At 48.8% G+C, this 23745-nt stretch overlaps 8 protein-coding genes across 8 annotated transcripts; 6 read left to right on the top strand and 2 right to left on the bottom strand.

Annotated features, from left to right (window-relative positions):
• Nucleotides 1–106: 106 nt before the first annotated feature.
• BGZ61DRAFT_494603 (GPI anchored protein) lies at nucleotides 107–1779 on the top strand (the record flags this gene model as incomplete). The annotated part of the gene is made up of 3 exons (XM_046250784.1): nucleotides 107–158; nucleotides 480–1320; nucleotides 1479–1779. 3 exons carry the CDS (start codon nucleotides 107–109, stop codon nucleotides 1777–1779), a joined length of 1194 nt encoding a protein of 397 aa, XP_046103934.1.
• Nucleotides 1780–3109: 1330 nt separating this feature from the next.
• On the bottom strand, nucleotides 3110–6520 carry BGZ61DRAFT_494602 (uncharacterized protein; the record flags this gene model as incomplete). Its single annotated transcript, XM_046250783.1, has 8 exons — nucleotides 3110–3463; nucleotides 3521–3918; nucleotides 3986–4041; nucleotides 4145–4391; nucleotides 4554–4744; nucleotides 4798–4909; nucleotides 4961–5971; nucleotides 6025–6520. The coding sequence occupies 8 exons, from the start codon at nucleotides 6518–6520 to the stop codon at nucleotides 3110–3112; spliced, it is 2865 nt and encodes a 954-aa protein (XP_046103933.1).
• Nucleotides 6521–7211: 691 nt separating this feature from the next.
• On the top strand, nucleotides 7212–9228 carry BGZ61DRAFT_518568 (P-loop containing nucleoside triphosphate hydrolase protein; the record flags this gene model as incomplete). The annotated part of the gene is made up of 7 exons (XM_046252367.1): nucleotides 7212–7691; nucleotides 7825–8402; nucleotides 8450–8635; nucleotides 8693–8747; nucleotides 8795–8896; nucleotides 8945–9043; nucleotides 9093–9228. 7 exons carry the CDS (start codon nucleotides 7212–7214, stop codon nucleotides 9114–9116), a joined length of 1524 nt encoding a protein of 507 aa, XP_046103932.1. The 3' UTR covers nucleotides 9117–9228.
• Nucleotides 9229–9711: 483 nt separating this feature from the next.
• BGZ61DRAFT_453290 (NAD dependent epimerase/dehydratase) lies at nucleotides 9712–10875 on the top strand. The gene is made up of 2 exons (XM_046246062.1): nucleotides 9712–10128; nucleotides 10182–10875. Exons 1-2 carry the CDS (start codon nucleotides 9741–9743, stop codon nucleotides 10835–10837), a joined length of 1044 nt encoding a protein of 347 aa, XP_046103931.1. The 5' UTR covers nucleotides 9712–9740; the 3' UTR covers nucleotides 10838–10875.
• Nucleotides 10876–14436: 3561 nt separating this feature from the next.
• BGZ61DRAFT_353870 (uncharacterized protein) lies at nucleotides 14437–15492 on the top strand (the record flags this gene model as incomplete). The annotated part of the gene is made up of 1 exon (XM_046240561.1): nucleotides 14437–15492. The coding sequence occupies one exon, from the start codon at nucleotides 14437–14439 to the stop codon at nucleotides 15490–15492; it is 1056 nt and encodes a 351-aa protein (XP_046103930.1).
• Nucleotides 15493–15771: 279 nt separating this feature from the next.
• Nucleotides 15772–16308, bottom strand: BGZ61DRAFT_354058 (uncharacterized protein; the record flags this gene model as incomplete). Its single annotated transcript, XM_046240576.1, has 1 exon — nucleotides 15772–16308. One exon carries the CDS (start codon nucleotides 16306–16308, stop codon nucleotides 15772–15774), a length of 537 nt encoding a protein of 178 aa, XP_046103929.1.
• A 3798-nt stretch (nucleotides 16309–20106) lies between these two features.
• BGZ61DRAFT_391910 (uncharacterized protein) lies at nucleotides 20107–21456 on the top strand (the record flags this gene model as incomplete). Its single annotated transcript, XM_046242839.1, has 5 exons — nucleotides 20107–20250; nucleotides 20302–20338; nucleotides 20385–20847; nucleotides 20896–21026; nucleotides 21075–21456. 5 exons carry the CDS (start codon nucleotides 20107–20109, stop codon nucleotides 21446–21448), a joined length of 1149 nt encoding a protein of 382 aa, XP_046103928.1. The 3' UTR covers nucleotides 21449–21456.
• A 1647-nt stretch (nucleotides 21457–23103) lies between these two features.
• BGZ61DRAFT_478844 (uncharacterized protein) lies at nucleotides 23104–23649 on the top strand (the record flags this gene model as incomplete). Its single annotated transcript, XM_046249051.1, has 1 exon — nucleotides 23104–23649. One exon carries the CDS (start codon nucleotides 23104–23106, stop codon nucleotides 23647–23649), a length of 546 nt encoding a protein of 181 aa, XP_046103927.1.
• Nucleotides 23650–23745: the final 96 nt, after the last annotated feature.

Raw genomic sequence — 23745 nt, 5'->3', positions numbered from 1 at the left:
TTCGAATGCCAGTCAACAGTTGAAGTTTCTTCTTTACACGAGAAATCTCGTCCACTCCTTTCGTTTTGCTATTTTCACTACTCGTTCCTGAGCCGCACTCATTATCATGATAAAGGCGTCGCTATTGTTTTCGCTTGCCATTCTTGGTCCCGCGTGCGGTAGGCATGCTTGCAACGCTGGTTCACACCAGTCTCATCATCATGGCGATAGCTCCAGCATTTACAATCTGAAGACCTCGGAGACTTCGGTACAGAGTCTTTCTACCAGCCAGTCATCCACTTTCTCTACAATTGTTTCCATTTCATCTTCTACCACCCCTCTGCCTTTAAATACTTCTTTAACCTCGGCATCGGTGATTTCTCCCTTCTCCACGCCATCGACACCGAACTTGTCGGTTTCATTCCCAACAACGACGGTATCTTCACCAGCGTCCAGTACCTCAGTCTCTAGCTCGGTCGCACCGACCTCGACTGGCCTAGTTTTGGCACCCGCTTCGTTCAGCCATCCAGGACTTCTCCACACGGACAAAGACTTCGCTCGCATTCGATCCAAACTCGCCGCAGGAGAGGAACCATGGACAACTGCCTGGAACAAGCTCCTTGAAAGCTCATACGCCTCCTCGTCGTACGTAGCCAACCCAGTCGCGATTGTATATCGAGGATACGACGGGACACACGCCGAAAACTATGGACAGTTGTACCGCGATGTGGCTGCTGCGTATGTACTTGCTATTCGGTGGGCTGTAACCCAGGAAAGCGAGTTTGGCGACGCAGCCTTGCGCATTATGGATGCTTGGTCCTCGACATTGACAGCCCTTTCTGGTACCGTGGATGTCTACCTCGCCGCGGGTATCTATGGTTATGAGTTCGCCCAGGCCGGAGAGATCATGCGCGATTACGAGGGATGGTCCACTGACAAATTCCAGCAGTTCAAGGGCATGATGACCGGTATCTTCTACAAAAAGGTAGATGGATGGTTCACAGAACACGAGAACTGGGCATCTTATGCACCAGGGGTATACGCTAATTGGGACCTGAGTCAGATCGCCTCGGCCATGTCTATCGGTGTTTTGGCTGACGACGCAGCTATCTACAACCGAGGAATCCGCTGGTTCTATAACGGCACAGGCAACGGCCAGATCAACGAGGCGGTTCCATTCATGCATTTTTATGACAACCAGCTTCTCGGCCAAACGATGGAGTCCGGACGCGATCAAGGACACAACACACTGAACATCGCGCTTTTGGGCGTTATTGGTCAGACTGCCTACAACCAAGGGAACGACTTGTTTGCCTACAATAGCAGTATTATTCTTGCCGCGTATGTCTATATCTGTCTTTTGCATTTCCGCCTGTCACAAATTACACCATTCTATCTTCCCTCTGCTTGAACAAAGATGACGGTTCATTCAGTCTGTTACAACCCTCTGGAAGGCTGTCAGATATAAGTCGCATTTTCATCTTACTAACGCGAAATAGGTCCGAATATGTAGCCCGATATAATCTAGGCTATGATGTCCCCTACACTCCCTACGACAACGGATGGATAAACATGCCGACCATTAGTAGCACGGGCCGCGGGCAATTGAGACCCAACTGGGAACTACTCTACAACCACTATGGTGTTCTCAAGAATGAGAATGTGACATGGACGAAGCAGTTCCGGGACCTGGTCGTCTCGGACAACGGGGGAGCTGAAGGGGGATCTGGCAATTATGGTCCCAACAGCGGTGGATATGACCAACTTGGCTGGGGAACGCTGCTCTACACCTTGAAGTAGCAAAACTGAGTAAACAGTCGCCACGTATGGGTGAGTACCTTACAGTCGTTGAATCATCGGCCTTCTGGCAAGGTTTACTAGAAAGGCACAAAGAAATTGATCCTGAAGTGCGGATATGCGATCCATTTGTATTCACCTTCTATTTATGTATTTATTTAACAATTGCATGCTGAACATAGGGACCTTATCCCCTCTGTCGATTACTTTGTGGGGTTCTCCATGTGCTGTTGGATGCCTTCGTGTGTCCTTCATCACTTTAAGCCAGTAGCACTGCTATTTTACTAGGAACCCTGTGGCCACTACCAGAGGTAATAGAAGATCAAGAGGTCTGAATCGTGACTCAAGATAGACCGCAATGAATGAGTAGGGAGACATGACCAACAAGCGTTAGGTCATTCGCTATATGGTAGGAGGCAAAAACTACAGGTCAAACAGGGAGGCATCAAATAAGGTCTGGAATTGATATCTTTCAAGGAGGAAGTCTCTCTGTAGACAGTAAGCCGGTCTGAGATGCCATTACAGACAATATAGACGGCTAAAGACTCAACAGGGCTCCAATTCCAGTTGCTTGTTGGGCAAGCGAATAATTCTTGCTCAAACACCTCTTCATAAGCATGGAGTAGGCCGTACAATATGCTGGATTCCGTCAAAAGGCTCACCCAGTGGCCCTCAGCTCATCGAGTCAACTTCGTTCAGGTCTAAAAGGGGTCGAGGTCGCCCAGAAAATAGGATCTACTGTTGTTGGCATAAGGGTTCGGGAATGGCAAACATCAAGGAACCCTTAGCCGCGGTGGAGGCCATGGATAAATGGGTATTACGGCTACTACATGCCCAAAATAGGCGAGGCTGAAACATGCGATATCTACAATCAAGCAGGTTAATCAAAACACGATGACTTGCGGTATTAAGCTGCTTAGAGTGGCTCCTTCGACCCAAATTCGGGGCCCTAACGGAGTTTTCCCAATTGACGAAGATACAGAGACCCAATACTGTCACCATTCTGCCCCAATCTCTGGAGCCCCTCGTCTATCAATTGGCCCCGATATGCCACAGCTCAAGGTCACTGCATAATAGACATTCGAGGGATGCCAAACTACAGAGTAGATTCGTGAAGATGGGTAAGATTGAGACGCCGTGAGCATCTAACAGGATTTACATGCCTCCAAACTTGCAATTCAATGTGAGGTACCTTGATGCACGTATTTAGGTAGAAGCCGCCGCAGTTCCAGCACTGCATTCCACTCATTGAAATACCCTTCTTTCTTTTTTATCTTTGATATCATTCATCCCGTGGATCTGACACTTGACTGGGTAACTGGTACGCAGTTACTTAAGACAGTTCATCACCTTCGGTGTTGCTGATTTGAACATTTTGGTCTTGTTCGTGCTTTGGTTGCTTCCCCTGTTGCTCCTGGGCCTCGGAATGTTGCTCCGTGAGCCGTCTTCCAATCTTGACGATGAGCATCCTGGAGAATTCCATGATCTTCTGGCGTGCCATACGATTCTCTGGGCTGTCTGGGGGAAAATTGTTCACTTTATCCCAAAGGCCTTGTAAGCCTCGTTCGTAGTCAGTCTTTTCCTCATCATATAGCGTTGGTAAGTTTCGCATTTGACTTGGTCTATACATAGGCGGAGGCGGCCTGATTTGAGGTTGCTGAGGCTCGACGGAGTGCTGACTGCTGGGCTTAGACGGCTCTTGGTACTCTTGAGTCCCTTGCTTGTGAGGCGTATCCATGCGAACGTAAGAGCGCTGGTAGGAGTGCTCCCATGTAACGTTGCGAATCGCTTTTCGAACAGTGGTTGGCGTGTGATATTTGCTCGTGTGGTTTCTCAGAGCTCGAGCTGACGCGAAAGGAGGGTACTGACAACCGGTAAATGTGCAGCGGAAGCATCGGACGTGGGACATCTCGTGCTCCGAACGAAGCATCTCAGTCTCAAAGCCTAATGTTGTCCGTGGACAGGAACTTAGTCGGCAAGTGAAGGCTGCGGTTCCAAAGTGAATTTTGAACAGTTCCAGTTCGTCGACAGAAAGACCGGGGTAGTGAGTTTGGTACAGCAAGGATCTGACAACCTCTTGGTATGATGCTAGCATGATGGAGATGCCCTCAGAGACAATTGGTGGTTTTGACCGCTGACGGTCTGATTCAGAGGCTGAACAAGGGTAAATAATCTATTCGACAAGACCAGATTGCAATAAATTACTCACTATGTGCTTGCAAGATCCTGGACTCAAGGTTCTTCAGAGACCTTGCCTTCAAAGCTCTTTCCACGTGTTTCTGAAGTACCACGTGGTCTCGCAGAGACACCAGTCGCTCATCCATCAGGGTGGCTTCTGACTCACATTCAGAGGGTTGCTGGGCCTAACAGTTCTAGCTCATCTGCCAGTTGGCAAGCAAGGGCAAGCAGAGACGGGGATGAGGCTGTGTTAAGCGTATCAGCAGACACAGCATAAGAAAGTAAGTGTTCGGTCCAATACTCGGTGGCGTAAACGTGAAAGCCATGTAATCCCTTGGCCACCCGGAGATATGCATCCTCTTGCCGGTACGTATTTCCAAAAACTTTCAATCCAGAAAGAAGACAAGTAATGGCAGCTACCCCATGGTCGTGAAGTACTCGTTGCTTGTCAATGATGATGCTACTTGAATAGATCTGAAGGAACCTGATACTCGCTTAATAATTTATGTTCACCTGCTCATTTCTCAACACTTACTCTTTCACGGAAATGTGGATGAAGGCCAACGTTGAATCCTGTCTTTCTTCGATGAGAGTCCCACATATGTCTAAGATGTACTGGGGCGTCAGACGACCAATCTCAGGATTACCAGAACTGAAGGTGATGGCAGAGAGTAATTCGAACTTCTGGAGCGGTCTTTCGGCAAATGCAACCCAGCCCAGAACGCATCTGATGCGGTCCACAGACCGAGAATCCAAGGGAACTGGGATTTGCGTCAGAATCTTTTGGTAGCTAGTGAGAGAATTAGCATTGTGCACCATGCCATGAAGTAACTGAAAACGTACAAATCCGTGAGCTTCTGCGGTAGCTGATTTACCGATTCCTTGATTTCGTCGCCACTGAAAAAGATATTGCTCGCAAGGTAATCCATGACAAGTCGAGCATAGAGGAACATGCCTTGAAGTATGAGCTAATATGCCTCTGGATCATAGGTCAGAGGTCACTTACCGTCAGCTTTCGTCACAACCACAGTCTGGATCTCCTCGATTTCGGGCTGTTCTATGTCGAGCTGGCGGAGCTTTGTACCCAATGATTTCAATCTCTGGCCAACATATTGACAGATTGCCCCATGTAAGCAGTCCTTCTCTTCAGCAAGGGAAATGGTTTGCTTTTTTCGAAGGCGTTGCAATGATTCTGAAGGAGCACGACTCGAGATTAGAACCTTGCACACAGTACTCCCGGGTAAGGAGGGCTTGGATGTGAGCTGGTTGATCAGAAGTACTAGGCGCATCTGCTTGTCTAGCTCGCACTCATCCAGCCCATCAATAATGATCCAGATATATTCGGCCTGGTTAGGATCACTTGACATGCTCAAGAGAAGTGTGCGCAAGAGCTGCTCAAGTACTGCAGTCGTAGGTGACTTCTTTTCCAAGACGTATGACTTGTACACGTGAGCGACCGGATCGTCGTCCTTTCGGAGAAGTTGTAGCACCAAAGACATTAAGATCTTCTCATACATGATGGACGATGCATATCGATAAGTGCAGAAGTGATGAACGACGAATTTCGATCCTTTCATGAAGTTGATGAGCTGGGTGCACAGAACGCTTTTTCCTGTTCCGGCTGACCCCTTTAACCAAAGGGCTGGTGTGTCTGGTTTGCTATCGGCCCAAGACCTGACCTTTGGATTGGCCAAGATCCATCCACAGGTTCCTTGGTACTCTGTCGCTTCTGAAGATATGGAGTCAAAAATGGCCAGTTGATCGGATTCGTTGATTCTCAACCATGACGTGATCGATTCGTACTGCTTCGCGTTTTGCTCAACCTCCTCGCGGCGGACCTGGCTCTGGCTCTCTTCTCTCCATGTTCGAATATCTTCGCGCATCTTTCTTGCTTCTGCAATGTTGCGGGAATTTGCCTCCTGATCAATCAAGGAGCCATGCTGCTTCAAGTCTTCAAGGATGGTATTGAACCGCCTCTCGAAGCGCCCCCACGATGCGAGAAATATCAACTTCCAGCCTGAGAGCTTTTAGATAAAGTAAAGTAGCTCTTAACATGCAGTTGATACTCACCACTCCGCCGAATAAACTTGTAGGCATGTATATGAAATTGAAGAATATCAGCATAAAAAACAGCTAATGTTTGCTGAAACTCTGGTTCATCAATAAAGGCAACGCTGAGAATCTCAAACCGCTTAAGCGACTCGGCAATACCAGAATAACCTTTGATAATTTGTTCAAAAGCGTCAACATACTCAGAGGAAACTCGTAGGATAAGAGTAATTGGTGCCCATATCCATGGTAGAAATGGAGTCCCGTTACAGAGGACGTCGACGACTTTTGAATAGTGTTCAAGCCCTCGAAATAAGGGCACGAGGCGGCGCATATTTCGAAGGCATTGTTTCGCGGCAAGCTGATTCTCGAGGTCAAGCACAGCCTTTTTGACATGTTGGAGAGTCGTGCTCTGGAAATCTCGTTTGTCGCCTAGGCTGATTGTGCGATCAAGCTCATCGTAGGCAGTCTTGAAAGTTTGTCTCGCAAGAGCTGAGACTGCGGGTGCCAGTGGCATCTTGAGCGAACTGTTGCGCGACTGAGGTTTCTTTAGATATGGTTATGTGCGGATCACGCAGATTCCAGCAGAAAGGGCTTCATTCAAATGATCCGGGGATGCTTCGTAGACGAAGAGAAGTCCAGAGCCTTGTCTAGAGAAATCGGTATGTGATGAGGCACAGCCACCACCAAATGCGCAATTTTGGGGGCGAAGGTGCTGGCAGTGGAGTTGTTGCAGGGATGCTATTCCAATCAGCTTGCCTACTAAGCGCCGAGTCCCAAATATGCCACACGGGCTGTACCTATGACCTTGAGCTGAACATTGTCATTGCTGCCCGATACTTAAATGCGCTACTGATTCTGCCTCACGAGGCTCACCTTCTATTCCAGGGAGCTAGGGTATAATTGGCAATACGGACTCCGCTATAACGCACTAAGTAAACCTCTGACCGGCACGATTCCGTTTGTATAAAAATGAGGCTGTTTCAATCTCTCTGCTGTAGGCTCTTAGTAGGCTATGTTGCGCAGCCTGTTGGACAGGCACCTCCAGCCTCGATAAACAGCAAGGAATTCCAAGGACCTCCTCGATATAGAGATATTCCATAAGAGACCTGGGCACGAAAACACCTCCCTGGCGAGCGGGGCAAAGAGGAGATTCTGAGCAATACAACCATCAGGATTTCTACCCCAGCTTCCAGAATCATCTAAAGATGGACCCAGCTCAAGTACTGAATCAAGCACCCAAACGACGACGATTGCAATATGAAAGCGGGGAACAGGTTCAAGATGATGGTGACCAACCTTTACTCTCACGATATCAGGCAGCTTTTGATGCTCAACCGGCATCGTTGGCAGAGCCTCAATCCTGTCCTTATCCAGTATCCTATGGCATTTTGACTACCAGCATACCGCACCTAGATGCCCGAGTTGCTGGAGACGTCACCTCAACGATCATACCGGACCATAACAGCCATTGGAATACCCTAAGCTTTCAGTCACAGAGCGCACCGGGCAGTGAAACCCAGGGCAATTGTTACCAACCTAATGTAGCCAGTCCGTGGCACTCACCTGGAGCTTTCGCCTGCCATTCACCAAACCCATGGGGGTGGAACTTCCATGCGCCACCTGGGGCCTCAGAATTGCCAATTCCTCAACAACCGACCCAATACCACGTCCCGATATTGCCTGCAGTATTGTGCCTTAAAGAGGCTAAAACGTCTCTCGGCCTGTCTTATACTCAGGCAGGCCAAGGGAACGATCAACCTCCCTCCTCGGCGAGATATGCAATGTCCCGTCGACTTCAGCCAGGAAGAGCGAGTGTAGTACAACAAGCTACGCCAGCAAGCTATCATCAGTATTGACGCAGCTCTGAAAAAAGACCTCGAACCCTCTGGCCCGGGCACATACGTCAACATCTTGCAGCAAATTGAGTCATTGCGACTTGTCTGTAACTTGGGACTGCACTACCATATGAGACATGGCAAAGCACCGCAAGCTTCACGAGAAGTTGACAACTGGGCGAGCATCGCCCAAGGGGCTTTCAATGTGCAGCGGGAGATGGGGCCATTAATTTGCTCGCAATGTTCGTCAACGCTGGAGATCGCTGAGACACTTCTGGAGGACCCAACTGCCACACAACAGAGCCCTCAGTTCTTCAGCTGCCTGACATTTGTTTGCGCTGATTGTACGCAAAAGATTGTCCAAAACGGTCACACCGTAGCGTGCGGTCACAACCCCCGTTGCCCCACGGCACTCGTCTCTACACACGGCAGCGCTCTTGAATCGAGTTTAGATGAGATGGAGCCGCAAGTGGAAACAGAAACCCTCAGTCTGCCGTCTAAGGTAGAGGCTCTTATCGCAGATATTCCCGCCAAACCAGAAATGGTATTTGCTCATTTTCAGTGGGATACTCCGATAAGCCAGGATCACCATAGCTAACTCATCGCAGCATCATATTTTCAACCTGGAGAATAACGCTCGACATTGTCGAAGCTGGTCTAGAACGGGTTTCACTTCGAAGCGTTCGGTTTGATGGTAAAGTGCCCCAGAAAGAACGACAGAATATCATAGATAGTTTTAAGACTGACCCATCTATTCGCGTGATGCTCTTGACACTCTCTTGCGGTGCAACTGGGTAAGCAGCCCCTTCGATAACATCCTTGCCGTTCCGTGATTTCTGGATAACTGACAGCTTTCATTCTCACCTTGACGGTAGCAACAAGAGCCTACCTTATGGAGCCACATTGGTAAGCTTCACACTGAGATCTCGTCGGCATGGGACTAAATATCCAAGAACCCGAATGTTGAAGAGCAGGCCCTTGCGCGAATCCACCTCATCGGTCAGACGCAAGAAGTAACTACTGTGCGATTCTACGTGCGTGACTCATTTGAAGAGGTAAGCTACTTCGATGTTAGCTCGGTATCATTTCTAATCCTACGACAGCAAGTCATGAAGGTTCAAGAGTCGAAGACATATCTGGCCGGCTTGTTACTCTCGCCACACGACGAGGGACAGGCGGATGAAAACCCAGGAAGGTTGCAGGTTTGTGACCAGCCGCCCTAATTACCAATCTTTGCTGACGAATTTCCAGCAATTGTTATCTCTGATCTCGTGAATTGATGGAGCGAGGGACCCTAAACTCTTCAGGCTACGAACTAACACGCACACGCACACGCACACACCTTCTGTTAGCATGGTGAATTTTAATTGTATCTCCTGGGTCGAGCCCAAGCCTCGGCTCTTTTCACAATGTCCATATCTCGCTAGTTTCATTGCATGTGCACGCCGAATATCCGACCACCCCGCAGTGTAGGAACTAACAGGGGAGAGAAGTAAACTTAAAAGCCGGGAGATTTGAGAGTATCTAGATAGCGTGCTATGGAGAGAGCGGACAGACCTGTGAACTTACACAAGTATCGGCCCCGGACATGCCGATAACGAAAGCAAGCTCGTCTTTCAGGGACGTATATCAAGGCGGGGAAGCTGAAATTAAACGGCGGCCCTAAGTGTAAACCCAATGAAATCCCTGGTTTGTTTTCTCAATCGGGGAAACGGAACAGCCGACGGAGGCATCGGTTCAATTCGGACTCCCGCTAAGACTGATGATAAGCTCCACTTCTATCCCGCGGACACCGAGAACATGACCAAGATATCTACTAATATGTCTTGGCAATCTTTGATCCCCTGGACATGCAACGTACAGCTCTCAGCAATTTACAATTATTCAGGCTGAGGAACCATGGCTTCACAGACACATCTTGTCACCGGCGGCAGCGGCTTTATCGCCATTCATCTGGTCCATCAGCTCCTACAGGCCGGATATGCGGTTCACACCACTGTACGCAACTTGAAGAATGCTTCAAAAGTTCAGCCACTGCGAGGGTTGCAAGAGAAATATCCCAAAAAGCTTGAGCTCTTCGAAGCAGATCTGCTACAGCCGGGTTCATTTCAGGCTGCGATGCAAGGTTGCTCGGTGGTTCATCACGTTGCTTCCCCATTCCTTATGGCCGAGAAGATCAAGGATGGACAGAAGGAGATGGTCGAGCCGGCCCTCCAGGGAACTCGAAATGTGTTGAACAGCGTTAACCGCACGGAGAGTGTTGAAAGAGTTGTTTTGACATCGACCAGTAAGAACCAAGTTTGAGAACCCTATGTTGTTTTAATTACTAACGAATGTCAGTTGGCGCAATTTTTGGAGACTACATCGATGTCAGAAGTATGAAGGACAACATCCTGCATGAAAGCTACTTCAACGAATCAAGCTCTGCTACTCACAACCCATACCACTATTCCAAAGTCGTTGCCGAAAAGGAAGCCTGGAAGATCCAGAAGAGTCAATCACGCTGGGATATGGTTGCTATCTGCCCGGGACTAGTTCTGGGACCGTCTCTAACAACTGGATCCGATTCTGGGAGTCTCTTCTTGCTAGACGAGCTGTTCAGCGGACAGCTTTGGTTTGGCGTTCCCGACTTGAGCTTCTGCACCGTTGATGTGAGGGAGGTCGTCACAGCGCATATTAAGGCGGCAGAGGTTGCATCTGCAAGCGGGAGATATATTATCTGCCACAAGGAGATGACGACATTCCTCGACATTTCCAACGACGTTAGATCGCATGCCAAATCATGGACCCTTCCCCGCCACGAACTGCCGAATATCCTCGTGCGAGTGGTGGGCCCTCTGTTCGGTTTGACGCGGAAATGGATTCGCGCCAATCTTGGGGTCAGGTTCTCTGTCGAGAATAAAAGGGGAATTAAGGAGCTTGGTGTATCGTATCGTCCACTGACCGAGACATTAGACGATCACTATAAGTCATGGGTTGCTCAGAAAGGAAAGTAGATGACCGTGATAAAGAAGAAGGGGAAGTGAGTGTTAAGTAGCCTTTAATGATTGGATTCTCTTTACTCGTACTCCACCACTATATCTAAATATTTTGTACTATTGTGTGGGGAAATGAGCAACAGAGAGGCTCAAAGACCCAACAGCCTCGCAAAAGAGAAGTGGAAGCTATTGTGGTGGCGTGTGTTTACTAGTTCGGAAGGCTAAAGTTCAAGAGTTCGAAATGAATACAAAGATGAGCCAATAGGGATACCGCAACGGGCATAATTTGATTAAGCAAGTTTTAAGAGAATGTTGCATCAATAGGCTAAAAATACTGTCAATTGAACAATCTGTAGATAGTAACTAATTCAATTCCCCACACATCATGAATCGCTAATACTTAATTCCAACTCTGATACTGAGTGAGGGCGTGAGCAGAGGACGCTAAGAACACACAACCCACCCAGAGGCAGAGCTGTGATGACCGCGATAGTGTTGTGACGGAAAGGTCGGATAGGGTCGAGATTAAAATTTGGATAAATAGCTTGACTGAGCAAAATTGATGACTTTCTCAGCTGATACCATTTGATCATATGGATCTCTGAGAGGTCTCAAAAGAACGGGCCAAAAGATTGTAAATTGAATGAGATACTAAAAGAGATGATGACTCCTAACAGATCTTGTACGAGATCTTCCCAATTTCTGGTCCCAATAGGTCAGGCTACGGGCCTATGCGGTACGGTATTTCCTGTTGAAGGAAGCCGCTAATCCTGGTGCTAGTGGCTGCAAGCGTCTGATCAGATGACCTTTATCCCCAAAGACCGGAAAGCCCCGACTTAATGCATTAAAAAATATAATATAATTATGAGGTATTGATAAGACAGCTTGCAAAGGAGGATACATACGAAAGAGGGTGCATTGTGCGTCAGTGGAATCTCTGATACCCTGGACTAAATTGGGCTTATGTACTTCTACGTATTGTACTTACTCGGGCAAAGGAGGCGTACACCAAAGAGCGTTCAGGAATGTGCACAGGAATATGTCTCGGCTGATCGAGCGGTAACCCTATAGTTTAGGACCTCGACGACCGAGGCTCATATACGCACATTCCTCTGACATACTTAAATAAACTGTAGAAGTGGTGCTGAATGTGGTGCTGAATGTAGCGCTGAATGTTGTCTTTATTGTTTGCAAATACTGTATGGCTTTGATCGATTGAATGATACTGAGCTAAGCTATAGAAAACCAACTACACTGCAGAACTGGTAAAATATATGTCAATAAATACATTAAACTTGGCTAAAAGTTGATTTTATTTATTACGCTGAATTTTACAATACGATATCGCTTACGATAAAGCCAGTGGAGCACAGTGGCGTCCAGTCAAGATCACCCACGTCTCATAGGAGAAATCAGGTGCGCATTCAGCCGCAAACTAGTTCGTCACTAACACAGCCCCACGAGTTGGCCCGATCAGACAGGCAACTTCATTGATCCCAGCTGGTCTATCTGTCTCTTTTCAAAACACCGCCGACATGGCTAATCAATGGGACGCAAGCACGATCTCGGCCGTAGTGGCACTTGTCGTCTCGCTGTTCGCGCTTCTGGTCACCAGCGCTCAGGCGCTGCAGCAGTATTTCATCACCGGCCAACTCATCCGCCTCTGTGACAGCGTTGTATTCGGTCCCCTTCCCGGCCAGGGCCGCCGCATCTGGCAACTCTCCCAGTTTCGCTTCCGCGTGGTATATTCTATCCCTCAGATCAGTCTGCGGGCCGATCTGTGGCCGGAAGAGAGTCCACATATCAAGTCTTACGCGGTTGGAGAAGAGCCTCTTCCTGACCTCGATGAAGTTCCTGTGACCAAGGATGTTTCACGTAACATCCCAACCTTCTCGAGCTCCACGGCAGGCGTTGCAGCTATCCGACGCCGGTTTAGACGATCATCAGACTACGAAGTGCATGTTGTGGATATGACTAACTGCGCTCCGATTGATCCATCTAAACCTCGTCCTATACCGGGTAGACTGCATCGTCAGTTGAGTCGTTATTGGTATTCGACGAGCTTCTGGCTGGGCAGCCGGCTCAACGAAATCCGCGGAAGGATGCTAGGTCCAGCAAAGTTGAGAAAAGCTACTCCTTCGATTGAAGGATCTGTTGGGGAGGCATCTTGGGTGTCCTTCTGTAAAGCCATCAATGGACCGTGTGGTGCATCAGTGCGATATGACTCGGTCACCTACGACGCCGATCGATGCCCCTCAGACCTAGTCACTGCGCCGATGCAAGTTTCCATGAGGGACATTGCCGTGATGGGACTGATGACGGGTATGAGAATCACTAGTTGTTCGTTCAAAGACAAATCTGTCTCGATGCAAGGCGCCGTTGGATCGATTACTAGTTCTAACCATCCTATCCTCGGCCCAATCCTTCATTTTACCCCCAGGGCTTTCACGTCGGCGATACCTCGCTCTGTGCCTTTGAGTTATGGAGATGTCAGGGGAGTTGTTTCGGAAAGGTGGCTGGCGCGGACCTGGGATACCTGTACTGTGGCGAAGAGGTTCTTCAATTCGTTGACGAGACGTACTACTAGACGGTTAGATGATCGATGGGCCGGCCGCCAAAATCCCAAGCGACGCCCCCGATACAGTCGTGATGACAGCTACGACACGGATGAATACAGGTATCGGTTCCGACCGACGAGGGAAGTGAAAATGCAATTACCAGAGGAGAGATTTGAGCCCGAGTATGAGCGACCAGTCCCCAGGACATCGTCATCCACCAGAAGGTCATCTCGTGATCGACCCGATGATAAAGCAGATACCAAGGCTTCTACGTCGCAGTCTCGGGGTACCCTCATCACCCGTCGGCCTAACGATGGCCCTTGGACTATCATTCTGCCTGCTCCGCCTGCTCGATTGGAAATGAAGAGGGAGTCGAGAGGAGAGGCAGAAGTCCAAGCCGCGAAGGTCCAGGTCAAAGCCAAGGAAGCCAAGGAGGCCCAGCCTCCACCTCCACAGCCATCTGACCCGGCCGTTGACTCGGCCTTGGCTGGAAAGAAGGCGGGTAAGGAAGTTCCAGGCTCCAGTGTGCCAGGCATTGTCACGGATATGCCGCTTGAACATACGCAAGAGCTACAGCCTGAAAATACCAGCGACTTCGTACGAGAAGACGCCAAGGAACCTGGAGAGAATCTTTACGATCAGCCTCCGCCAGTTCAAGTGACCGCATTTCACACTGAAGGCCAGATAAGCGAGTCACTATCCCCGCCAGAAGGGGCAGAGGTTCAACAACCTGGAAATGAACCAGCAAGTGTCACTATGGAGACCATAGATGGCAAGGCGCCACCCGTAACCGAAGCTGGAATAGGCAGTACGCCCTTTTCTTCCCAGAGGCCATCCACTACTCTTCTCTTGACACAGGCGCCACACTGGGAGGAAACGACCGCGGAATCACACCGAGACTCAACTAGCCAGAAGCGAGAGAAAGGCGAACCTCGAAGGCAGGCCACGGTAGAAGACGAATATGAGAGTACAGAAACAGAAGGGGACAGTCACCGAGAAGAATCAAAAAAGAGAACTCCTGCGGCCAGGTCAGAAAGCCCGGAATCGCAAGACACGTCTATGAACGACCGGAGCTATGCTGCCAAGGTGCGACAGGCTGCGCGAAACGAGCGGATCCGTGAGATCCAGAGAGACAAAGTCATTGTTGAAGAATCAGAATGGGAGAGACGACATGATAGGCATAATTTCCTACTAGAGTACCCGGAGGACGGGCCGAGCTCAAGCCCGCGAAGGCGAGCTTCTAAGACAGAGGAGGAACTAGCTCGTGAGAGAGAGATCGAACGTCAGCGGAAACGAGACGAGAGGGAGCGCGAGCGAGACAGACGGAACAACTCGCGAGGGAGGACCGTGGCTCTCCAGCAGATGGACCTGTATTGGTTCTGTCAAGTCGACGTCTACCAAGGATTCTGGGCAACGCCGTGGGAGTCCAACACGCCTCATCTAACATCACTCGTCGGATCCGTCACGGTAATTCTGGAAGCGCTGCTAGGGTTCCTAGAAGAGAACGCGAGCCTCGTCTACTGCAACCCCAGGCACTTCGAGATGACCCGTGAATGGATCTCGCGCGGTAACATTTCATATCCGGCCTACGCGCATAACGCCCGCGGAGGCGTTATTTCACAAGGTCTCTACAAGGGAGTGCATGTGTCAGCCTTCCAGACACCTATTCCCGCACTCGAGCTGCTCATTTCGTACGATTGGCAGGTATCGATGGATCTGCACAACCAAGAGACCTACTGCGAGAGCCTGAACGTCGAGCTCATGCGGATCGACTCCTGGTTATCATATGTCGGTCGTACTTATGAAATCTCACACGGGCCTAAACAATTGCTCAAGGAGGCGCCGGGGTACGTACAACTTCTCCGTGAGGAGTTTGAGCTCGATTTCATGAACATCGACCTCTCGGCCAAGGAGGGCGGCTACCAAGACATCAAGGGCCTGACCGAGAACGTTATGGATTTCCTCACGGATGAGGAGCTGAACGAGGCGGAGCAGCTGTACATCCTCGTCGCCCTGCTCCGCGCCACGAAAGTGTGTCAGTTTGTCCAGGCCGGATCAAACACGACGGAGATGCACGAGATTCTTCTTAAGGACGTCCAAATACATCTCGTGTAGATTCCAGTCATGGACCTTTCCCATGTCAGAATCTGCTAGTCAGTATTTCATCTTTAATAACTTGTAAGTCAAGAGCTAGGTTCTGTTAGGCCGAGAAGCAGGGTGGTCCGTTCGGCGCGATTGATTCGAGTGATGCAGCGATGATATTCGGAGACAAACTCCAATCTTAATATTCTCTCCGTATGTAGAGGCTATCACCTAATTTCCAACACATATTCCCTTCAACTATTGCAATATAATACTAGAGAAACCCGCACAATCCTCCAAGCTCGAACGTTATCAGTTTGCCAGCCCATCAGCCAACATAGCGTTAATCAGCTGGCAATGTCGGTTCGCATTTGACTCGCTCCATTCGGTGTCGTAGTTCAACCCGTATGGCCAGATGTGGCCTCCTCCGCAGTTAATGACTGCCGACGATCCGTCCCATGTTCGCAGGAGCGCGGTTGCCGAAGGCCAGTTGTTGGCGTTACACCTGTCGGTGAAGGCTTGAGTCTGACCGATACCGAGAGTGTGTGCGATTTCATGGAGCGAAGTTCGCTCGTTCATGTACGAACGGTTCGAGCCGAATCGGATGTTGCCGCTGAAGCTGCCATCCGCAGTGGCCACACCGGGGACGTATTGGACCGTGATGGTTTTGCTTGCACGGGAGGCCAGTCTATTGTAGCGACCGACTGCCAAGTTCATAGCGCTTGTGATGCGGGTGTATGCGTCGGATTGGTCTGACGTCGGGTTCGAGACCCTTTGCAACGACCATGTAATGGTCGCTGAGGCAAGGGCGGCGTAGAGCCAGACGAACGAGAGAAGTGTGACACGCATGATGAAGGCGATAAGAGCTGGGAAGGCGTTGGATAATATCCGCAGTCAGCGGAGGAAAGAAGCTAGATGGCGGACAGGATAGAGATCGTGTTGTAGAATCGTCATGATGCTGAGCACTGCTTTATATATGTTCATCGTACATATGTTCGGCGAATTACTACCGTAAACCGGCAGTATTGCCAAGCCTAGAGGGGAACCCTGTTAATGGGTCTGCACTATACTCGAGGTCTACATTGGGAAGGAAAAACGAATTGCTCCAATGATTAATTCCCAAAACTTGGAAAATCCTACGTCATTCGGATGGACAACCCCATTGGGAATAGGAAATACGAGCTTTAACTAGTCCGCTTGGATGCTTGAAACAACCCCTCCAATCTTGGAAATAACCTTCCAGACTAGGTTGTCCAACAACAGGGGAACCCTGTTTGGGCAAAACAAAATAGGTCTCATCTATGACTATCAATGCGACTGGCACCATAAAACACAAGTTCAGCGTTGCAGTTGGCCCACTAGGCTGAGCTCATGACCCAGAAAGCCCTGCGCCCCTGAGTGAGTGAACGATAAACAACGGTGAGTATTACTGCAGGGTTTTGCCGAAGGGCCGAATCCGACTTTACTCAACTTCGGGACCCCTTTTTCTCTGAACGCTTGAGGCTAAAGGAGAATATAACTCCGTACGCTCCTGGTTTCCTGCTCGCAATACGCGTGTTGACCTGAGGCTAAGGAAAAGGGGTGGTCCAAGGGCTAATCCGACCGCAGTCGAAGCCTATCGTAGGCTCTGGCCTCTGACATCTTAGCCACATCGGTGAGCTAATGTGATCGCTTAATGCAGAACACGGATCATGGCTTCCCGGCATTACTAATATTCTCATGTACATTTTGGCCCGCTCATCTCGCATTCGGATCATCCTGTCAAGGGTTGGGAACCAGGCGTAGGGTACACTAATATTCTATTATTGTGACCTTAGACCGATTGTTTTTTGCATGTCTTGCTCTCTAAGTCGGAATTTTCTCATAGATTTGCTTTGGTTAATGCCCCTGCTGGTGAACAACCGCTACGGCATGAATTTACCCAGTAAATGGCACAGATGGACTTGAGTGACCCGTATGCTACCTCCCCTAACTCTACAATGTCCCTGCTATTGGGTGCAGACACAAAGTTGAATCTCAGTACAGGATAATATTCAGAACATCATTCCCTCGGCCACTAGTCTCGAATAGAGGTTACTCTCTTTGGTAAGTTCCTTGCCAAATCAAAACCAAGTAAAAGGTTCAGTGCTCACGCTTGAACCATGGGTCTGGGAGAACAAATCACTACCTTTTGAACCTTCTTCAGTTACTCACCGCATCCCCTGCTTGCTTTTCAAACTACCAAAGTCAGGTAGCAATGATGTATGACTCCCCGGTTCAAGAACGGCCTAGATCTCGCATATGAGGTGAACGGTCACATTCTTGAAACGGATCCTTCGTTCAAGCGTATTGAGCTTTTAGCAATCTAGTTATACATACCTCTGTCTCGTTTAATTTTCTTTCAATTTGCCCCTTGTCCCGTCTTCTATTAGCAACCCACGCGTGACAGGCGGTTCGCACATGCCTCCCGACTGGCACTTACACTCGACTCGATCTCATTACACCAGCCTCCAACGAGCCCGTGCTGGGGCTTTTTGCATCTAAGCTCACTATCTAGAGGCCTTTTTATAATGGGGTCTGGAGCCCGTGACCATCTCAATCATTGGATGTTTGCGGACTGCAAATCTTACTCGAGTCTTTTGGTGGGTCCACTGGTCTGATCATCGACGACGATGGATCGCGAGCTGGGGCTCTTACACCCACGTTGTCAATAAGCAGATCGACCTCGATAGTGACTATGGCTGGTGCTAGCGAGGAGGATAGCCTCTCCGCTACTTCTTTTACGGCGCCTTCGAGATGTTTTTGAGCTCCGAGGTCGCCATTGTGCAATATTCCACTATCTAGTATTAGGCGGATTTCCTGTGACTAGGTACATTGAGAACAGAATCATATTTTTGCCACTTTAGCAGCCGAAAGGGACAAGAACAACACCCAACTCATTAACCTACCCTAGGGAAACCACACACAGAAAGTCGTCGCGTAGTCATCTTGGCTGGTCAGCCTGAAGCTGTACCAGATTATGCGTATAAGGTCGGAGCAGTCTGATTTCTATATCTTCCGATAGGGAAGTATCTTATGAGAAAGGATCTTGGGTTGGTCGCAGGAAACTTCGCTAGTAAGATATCAATTAGGTCTGCAGCAGCCCAATATTAAAGGAAGGTTGAAGATAGAGGTCGGGCGAGATCGCGATATCAGGTGGACGGACTCAAATAAATCTCTTAAAATTAAGAACGGCAAAATAATAGATCCTCCTTCCGCCTCGAGACCTTTCGGTCTCTCTGACTTCCAGAAAGTATCTTAAAAGGAAAGGAAATTGATGTCTCCCCTCCAGCTTGATTCCAGTTGATCCTTTAACCTAGCCCGGACCACCCTAGAGGCACCCCAGCAAGCGACCAGCTAGCCCAAACATTCCAAGTCGCCTGTCACACCATTTTTCTCTATTTCTCCACGCGTTGAAATATTGCTTTTCTCAGATGGAAGCGTAAGTAGTTCATAGGCGCCGATGTCACTCACAAAACCCCTCTCTGCAGCGTCGCAGTTTCAAATGATGTTCACATCGACTAAAGAATTTGGGACGCTACGTTGTATTTTGTCAGATTTCGCTGATCCATTTAATATGGCCTAAACTAGTCACAGCTGATCCCACGACTATATGAAACTCTGATTACTCAACCGCGACCGATCTTTATAGGTACAATACGACACCATCCCGGGATCTCGCTTTCTCAGTCGCCACGATGGGCACACCCAACACAGCCGCGGATCTACGGCCGTGCTTCACACCATCTCCCATTTGAATGTTACACAATCGCAGGGCCCGAATGCAGCTAAGTTGGGACTAAGCAGCTCAACCGCAGGGCAACCAATCGTGGCACTTGAATGACATCCTTACCAACCCCGGACTATTTCTTGCCGCCCGCTGTTCAAGTCCTGATGGCACAAATAACATGACCCCGCAATGACAGATAATTGTGAATTATGACTTCGTCTACCCACTGGTCACTCCCACTCGCCTCCCTCTCAACTATACAAGACCCGTGAAGACAACCTCAGCACTAGACCAGGCTCGACGGAAACGCGTGAGGCTGACTTGATATCTTCACCAAAATCGAATACAGTGATTGATATCTGAGGCTTTTTTCCTTGCCGTGTTTTGAAGCCGCGTATTGCCGCGAGTCAGTATCGGATTCTAGACCCGGGAAACTTCAGCCATTCGGCGAGTGCGCTTGCCCCTAGATTAAGAGCCATCGTCTAGGCGTCTGATCTCTGGGCCTGCACGTGTCCGGAGCCGTAGCCGGATAAGCCGCAGTCTAGTCTTGGCTCGATGCTGACGCGACGTAACATGGCTTTGCATATCCATTCTATCTCGCCAAAGACGGTGAAGAAGAGGGGATTATGTGGCGGCCTGGCTTTCCTCAAGTTTTATCTAATATCTGCAATGGTGTGCCGGCCGGTATGCTAGCCTCAAAGAAGCTAGTTGTGACCCTTCTCCGCAAAGACGCGAACACATGCCGGAAGATGATCCCCCCTCCCCGTCATTCTACTCGCGTTGGCACTCATTTTTTGGCGACTTCAGTTGTTCTATGGTCACCGCCGTTCTTTGATGAAGTCTACTCTCGACTATCAAATCCTTGATAAGTGCGAAGTCGTGGGCTAGTAGTCGCGGCCATGGCAGGGCTCCAAACGAATGTCTATGTCGCCGCCATCGTCACCTGGACTGCCGCCCTTGTGGCGCTAGTACTTCGAGTAATCGCACGGCGGATTACGAAACAGCGTTGGTGGGTCGATGATTACTTTTGCGTGTGTGCCTTTGTGAGTCTATCCGCCTGCTTCTTCACGTATAGAAATACTTACAGGCTGGAGATATTTGCGAGCAGCTACAACATCCTCATGATCATATGTAAGAGCTACGCCTCAGGTCAATTACTCCCATGCTAATGATATAGGGGCTGCCCGTTGGAACCTTGGCCAAACATTCCATCCATCCATCACTGAAGATCAAAGAGTGGAGATACTTGAACACGGCAGACGTCTCATGCTTTGCTGCGAGTACTTCTATGCCTTCTCAATCGCCTCAACAAAGTTCACAATCCTGACACTCTACTGGCGGTTATTCAAGCTGTCATGGATTCGAATTCCGATCCAGATTATGTTTGTCATATCCGCCATGTGGATCATTCTCCGAACGTTTATGGTATCCTTCCAATGTATCCCCACACGATACTTTTGGGATAAATCGATCAATGGCCATTGCGCCATCAACGAGTCAAAGTTTTTCTTTGGCACAATCCTAGCACATTGTGTGATGGATATTATTATTCTTGCCTTGCCGATTATTGAAATCTGCAAATTACATCTTCGACCTCGTCAGAAGCTTGCCGTTATTGGACTCTTCTTGGTTGGCTTTATGTGAGTTTCCCCTGTGTCACTTGGGAAGGCGGACGACTAACGAGGTAGTGTTTGTCTCGCCTCTATTATTACCATTGTTGAGTCAATTCGATTTAACCCCCAAACAACGGAGCTGCCACGTGACGTAGCACTGGGTTTTATCTGGAGGAATGTTGAGATTAATGTCGCAATTGTGTCTGGTATGTGTTGAATTCCGTCCATCAGCCCGCTTGGCTTACCTATGTTAGCTTGTTTCCCATTGCTTCGACCAATTTTCCGCCGCATCTTCCCCTATTCATTCATCGGCTCGTACAGCAGGAGCCAATCTATCAACCGAGCGGGCCACATCCACCCCATCAAGCTGAGCACGATCCCAAGGACCAGTGAAGGGGAGGCCGATGATTCGAGCTCCACTCGTCAACTATCAAATCATATGCGTGGTTTACATAACTCGTTAGATTTTGGTCACGGTCAAGAAACGATCCAGACCGTGATATCTAGTCACTTGCGCGATTCCCGAAGCTATACTGGTATTGAACACGATATGCCTGGAATATATGTACGAAATGACATGGTAGTAGAAGTGGAAGAGGTCGAACGTTCGTACGCGATGAAAATATGATACCCAAGGCTGCACTGAGAATTCTTGTATACCTAGACTAAAGAATTTTATTCGAATGAACAAACAATAAATCACCAATTTCCATATTAAATGCTACCTCTGATACCTCATTATCGACTTCGGTTGATGGTCATGTCTGAGTTGGGTTAAGATATGGGATTCAATTCCTACTTCAATCAGTACCACTCGCAAAACGGACGGCTTTTCAGCTCAAAAGTGCATGGTTTTATGGAAAAATAAAATAACGATACCAGTATTAAGCATAATTAAATTCACCTCTTCAGACCACCGTGATATTTTAATTGAACCTCTCCACTCTTAAATTATGTCTGACAGTCAAAATCTGAAAGAATCTATAATTAATTCCCCAAGCGCTAGATATTCTAAAAAATTCAGGATGGACTGGTCCATCTCTGGGGGTTTCAGCTCCGGGTCAATCAAATTTTGGATTCCATATTGTGAAATTGCATTGGAATTCATATGCTCTCCAGAGATTTCCATGCTTTCCAAAGGCATGCCATCAGTTTCCACATCAAGATAGTGGTCACGGGTTCGGCCATGGTGTTGGTGTCTCCTTTTTGTCCATGTCAGCACGGCAGAGACCATGGGAAGCGGAAAACGAACTACAAAGAGCGAGAACCTGGATCAACGACGGGGCGGGTGGTCAGCGGGCGGCGCGCGAGAGGAGGCGGGAGATGGTGATGGTGAAGGTGAGCTGGCAAACCAGCCGGCCAAAAGTAGGTGAAAGAAGATTGGGCGAAACGCGCAACGAGAAAGAAAAAGAAGAAAAAATGGGCGTGGGCGTTGGAAATGAGTAAGAGAGAAGAAGAGAAAAGTAGAGCAGACCACAGAAGAGGACAGGGAGCGGAAAAAAGAACCAGCCGTGCTGGCGAATAACGGAGGAAGGTGCCAGTGCTATGTTGGGGAATCGACGCGAGCAGCAGTACTGATAGAAGGCACGAATGTCCCCGTGCACAGGAGCTACCATAAGTCTACCATAGAGGAGCCTACCATAGAGCACTCTACCATAGAGCAGTCTACTATTAACCTACCGGCGACGGGAAACTGGTATATGATGAGCTATTGAGGCTTGGGGGTTCTGGTTGTACTTCGGGGTCCTCTATTGGAAATGGAGGGGCCTCTAGCCTCGGGAAGGTTCTGGTAGGTTGGTTAGCCTTCGGCCTGTTGGGTTTGTAGGAGCTGAGGAGAGAACAAAGTCAGGGTGAGTTGAGTGGGATAAAGACGTGATGCCGTCAAAACTCACATGGTAAGAATAGATATTTCATCTGCTTCTATTCTCTTCTTCAGACAGTTTGCCGAACTAATTATTATAGCATCTGTTCATGTAGGTGCAGACTCGAGGTTATGCTTCTGCCATCATAAAGGCTAAACATTAGAAAAGTCAATATCTGCCCCACGAGAGCATCACCTGTCTTTCTAAGTTTGCAGGTACCCGGATAGTGAGAAATCAAGCAGATATTTAAGCAAGAGTACGTCCCATCTTTCATGCTCCCCAACCTAATAATATTCAGCTTCTTTCATAATCTTCGTCCCAAATCTACAGACATGAAGACTCTCCTCTAGGAACCTCGAAGTCTTCTTAACTGCTATTATCACTTGAAGAACAACCCTCGAGCCAACAAACACTAAATAATATGGCTAACAACAACGCACCACGGGCACATCGAAGCTGCAGAGAAGCTTTCCTGAATGGGTTGCACTACCGGGATGAGGAGGTTTATCAACGTAAGGAGCGAATTATCGCCGCTATCAAGAATTGGATCCACAACTGGAATGAGGAGTGTTATGAACGTGAGGGTCGAATCATCGCCACTGTCGAGAATTGGTTCCACGACCGGAATGAGGAGGCCCGTCAAAGTGAGGATCGAATCTTCGCCGCGATTCATAATCGGTCACATGAGGTTGATGAAACACCAAGGGAATATCGAGGTATCAGAGGATCTCGCCGGAATAGATTTCGTCAGTGGCTTGAAGGCGTTCGTTATCGTCACTATGAGTCCATCGCTTATTGGACTCGTTCACCTGATCTGCTACCGACTTATCAAGACGCCTGTCGATGTGAGACTCAAATCATCGCTTCTTCTCTCTCACATGATCTGCCACCGGCTTATGAGGAAACGGCGGCATTCAACCCCGATCCAAGAGATGCGACGGGTCACGCAGGACCTGCAGTTGAATGACCATCACCGGTGTCGACTGCATGAATCCAAAGAAGATGCCACATAAGGAGTATTGGAGTATGCTACAGTAGGACCTTTTGAATACCAGTTGAGAGC

The sequence above is a fragment of the Ilyonectria robusta genome (genome assembly GCF_021365365.1).
Source record: "Ilyonectria robusta strain PMI_751 chromosome Unknown BGZ61scaffold_11, whole genome shotgun sequence".
NCBI lineage: Eukaryota > Fungi > Ascomycota > Sordariomycetes > Hypocreales > Nectriaceae > Ilyonectria > Ilyonectria robusta.
This window is presented reverse-complemented; position numbering and strand designations above follow the sequence as displayed.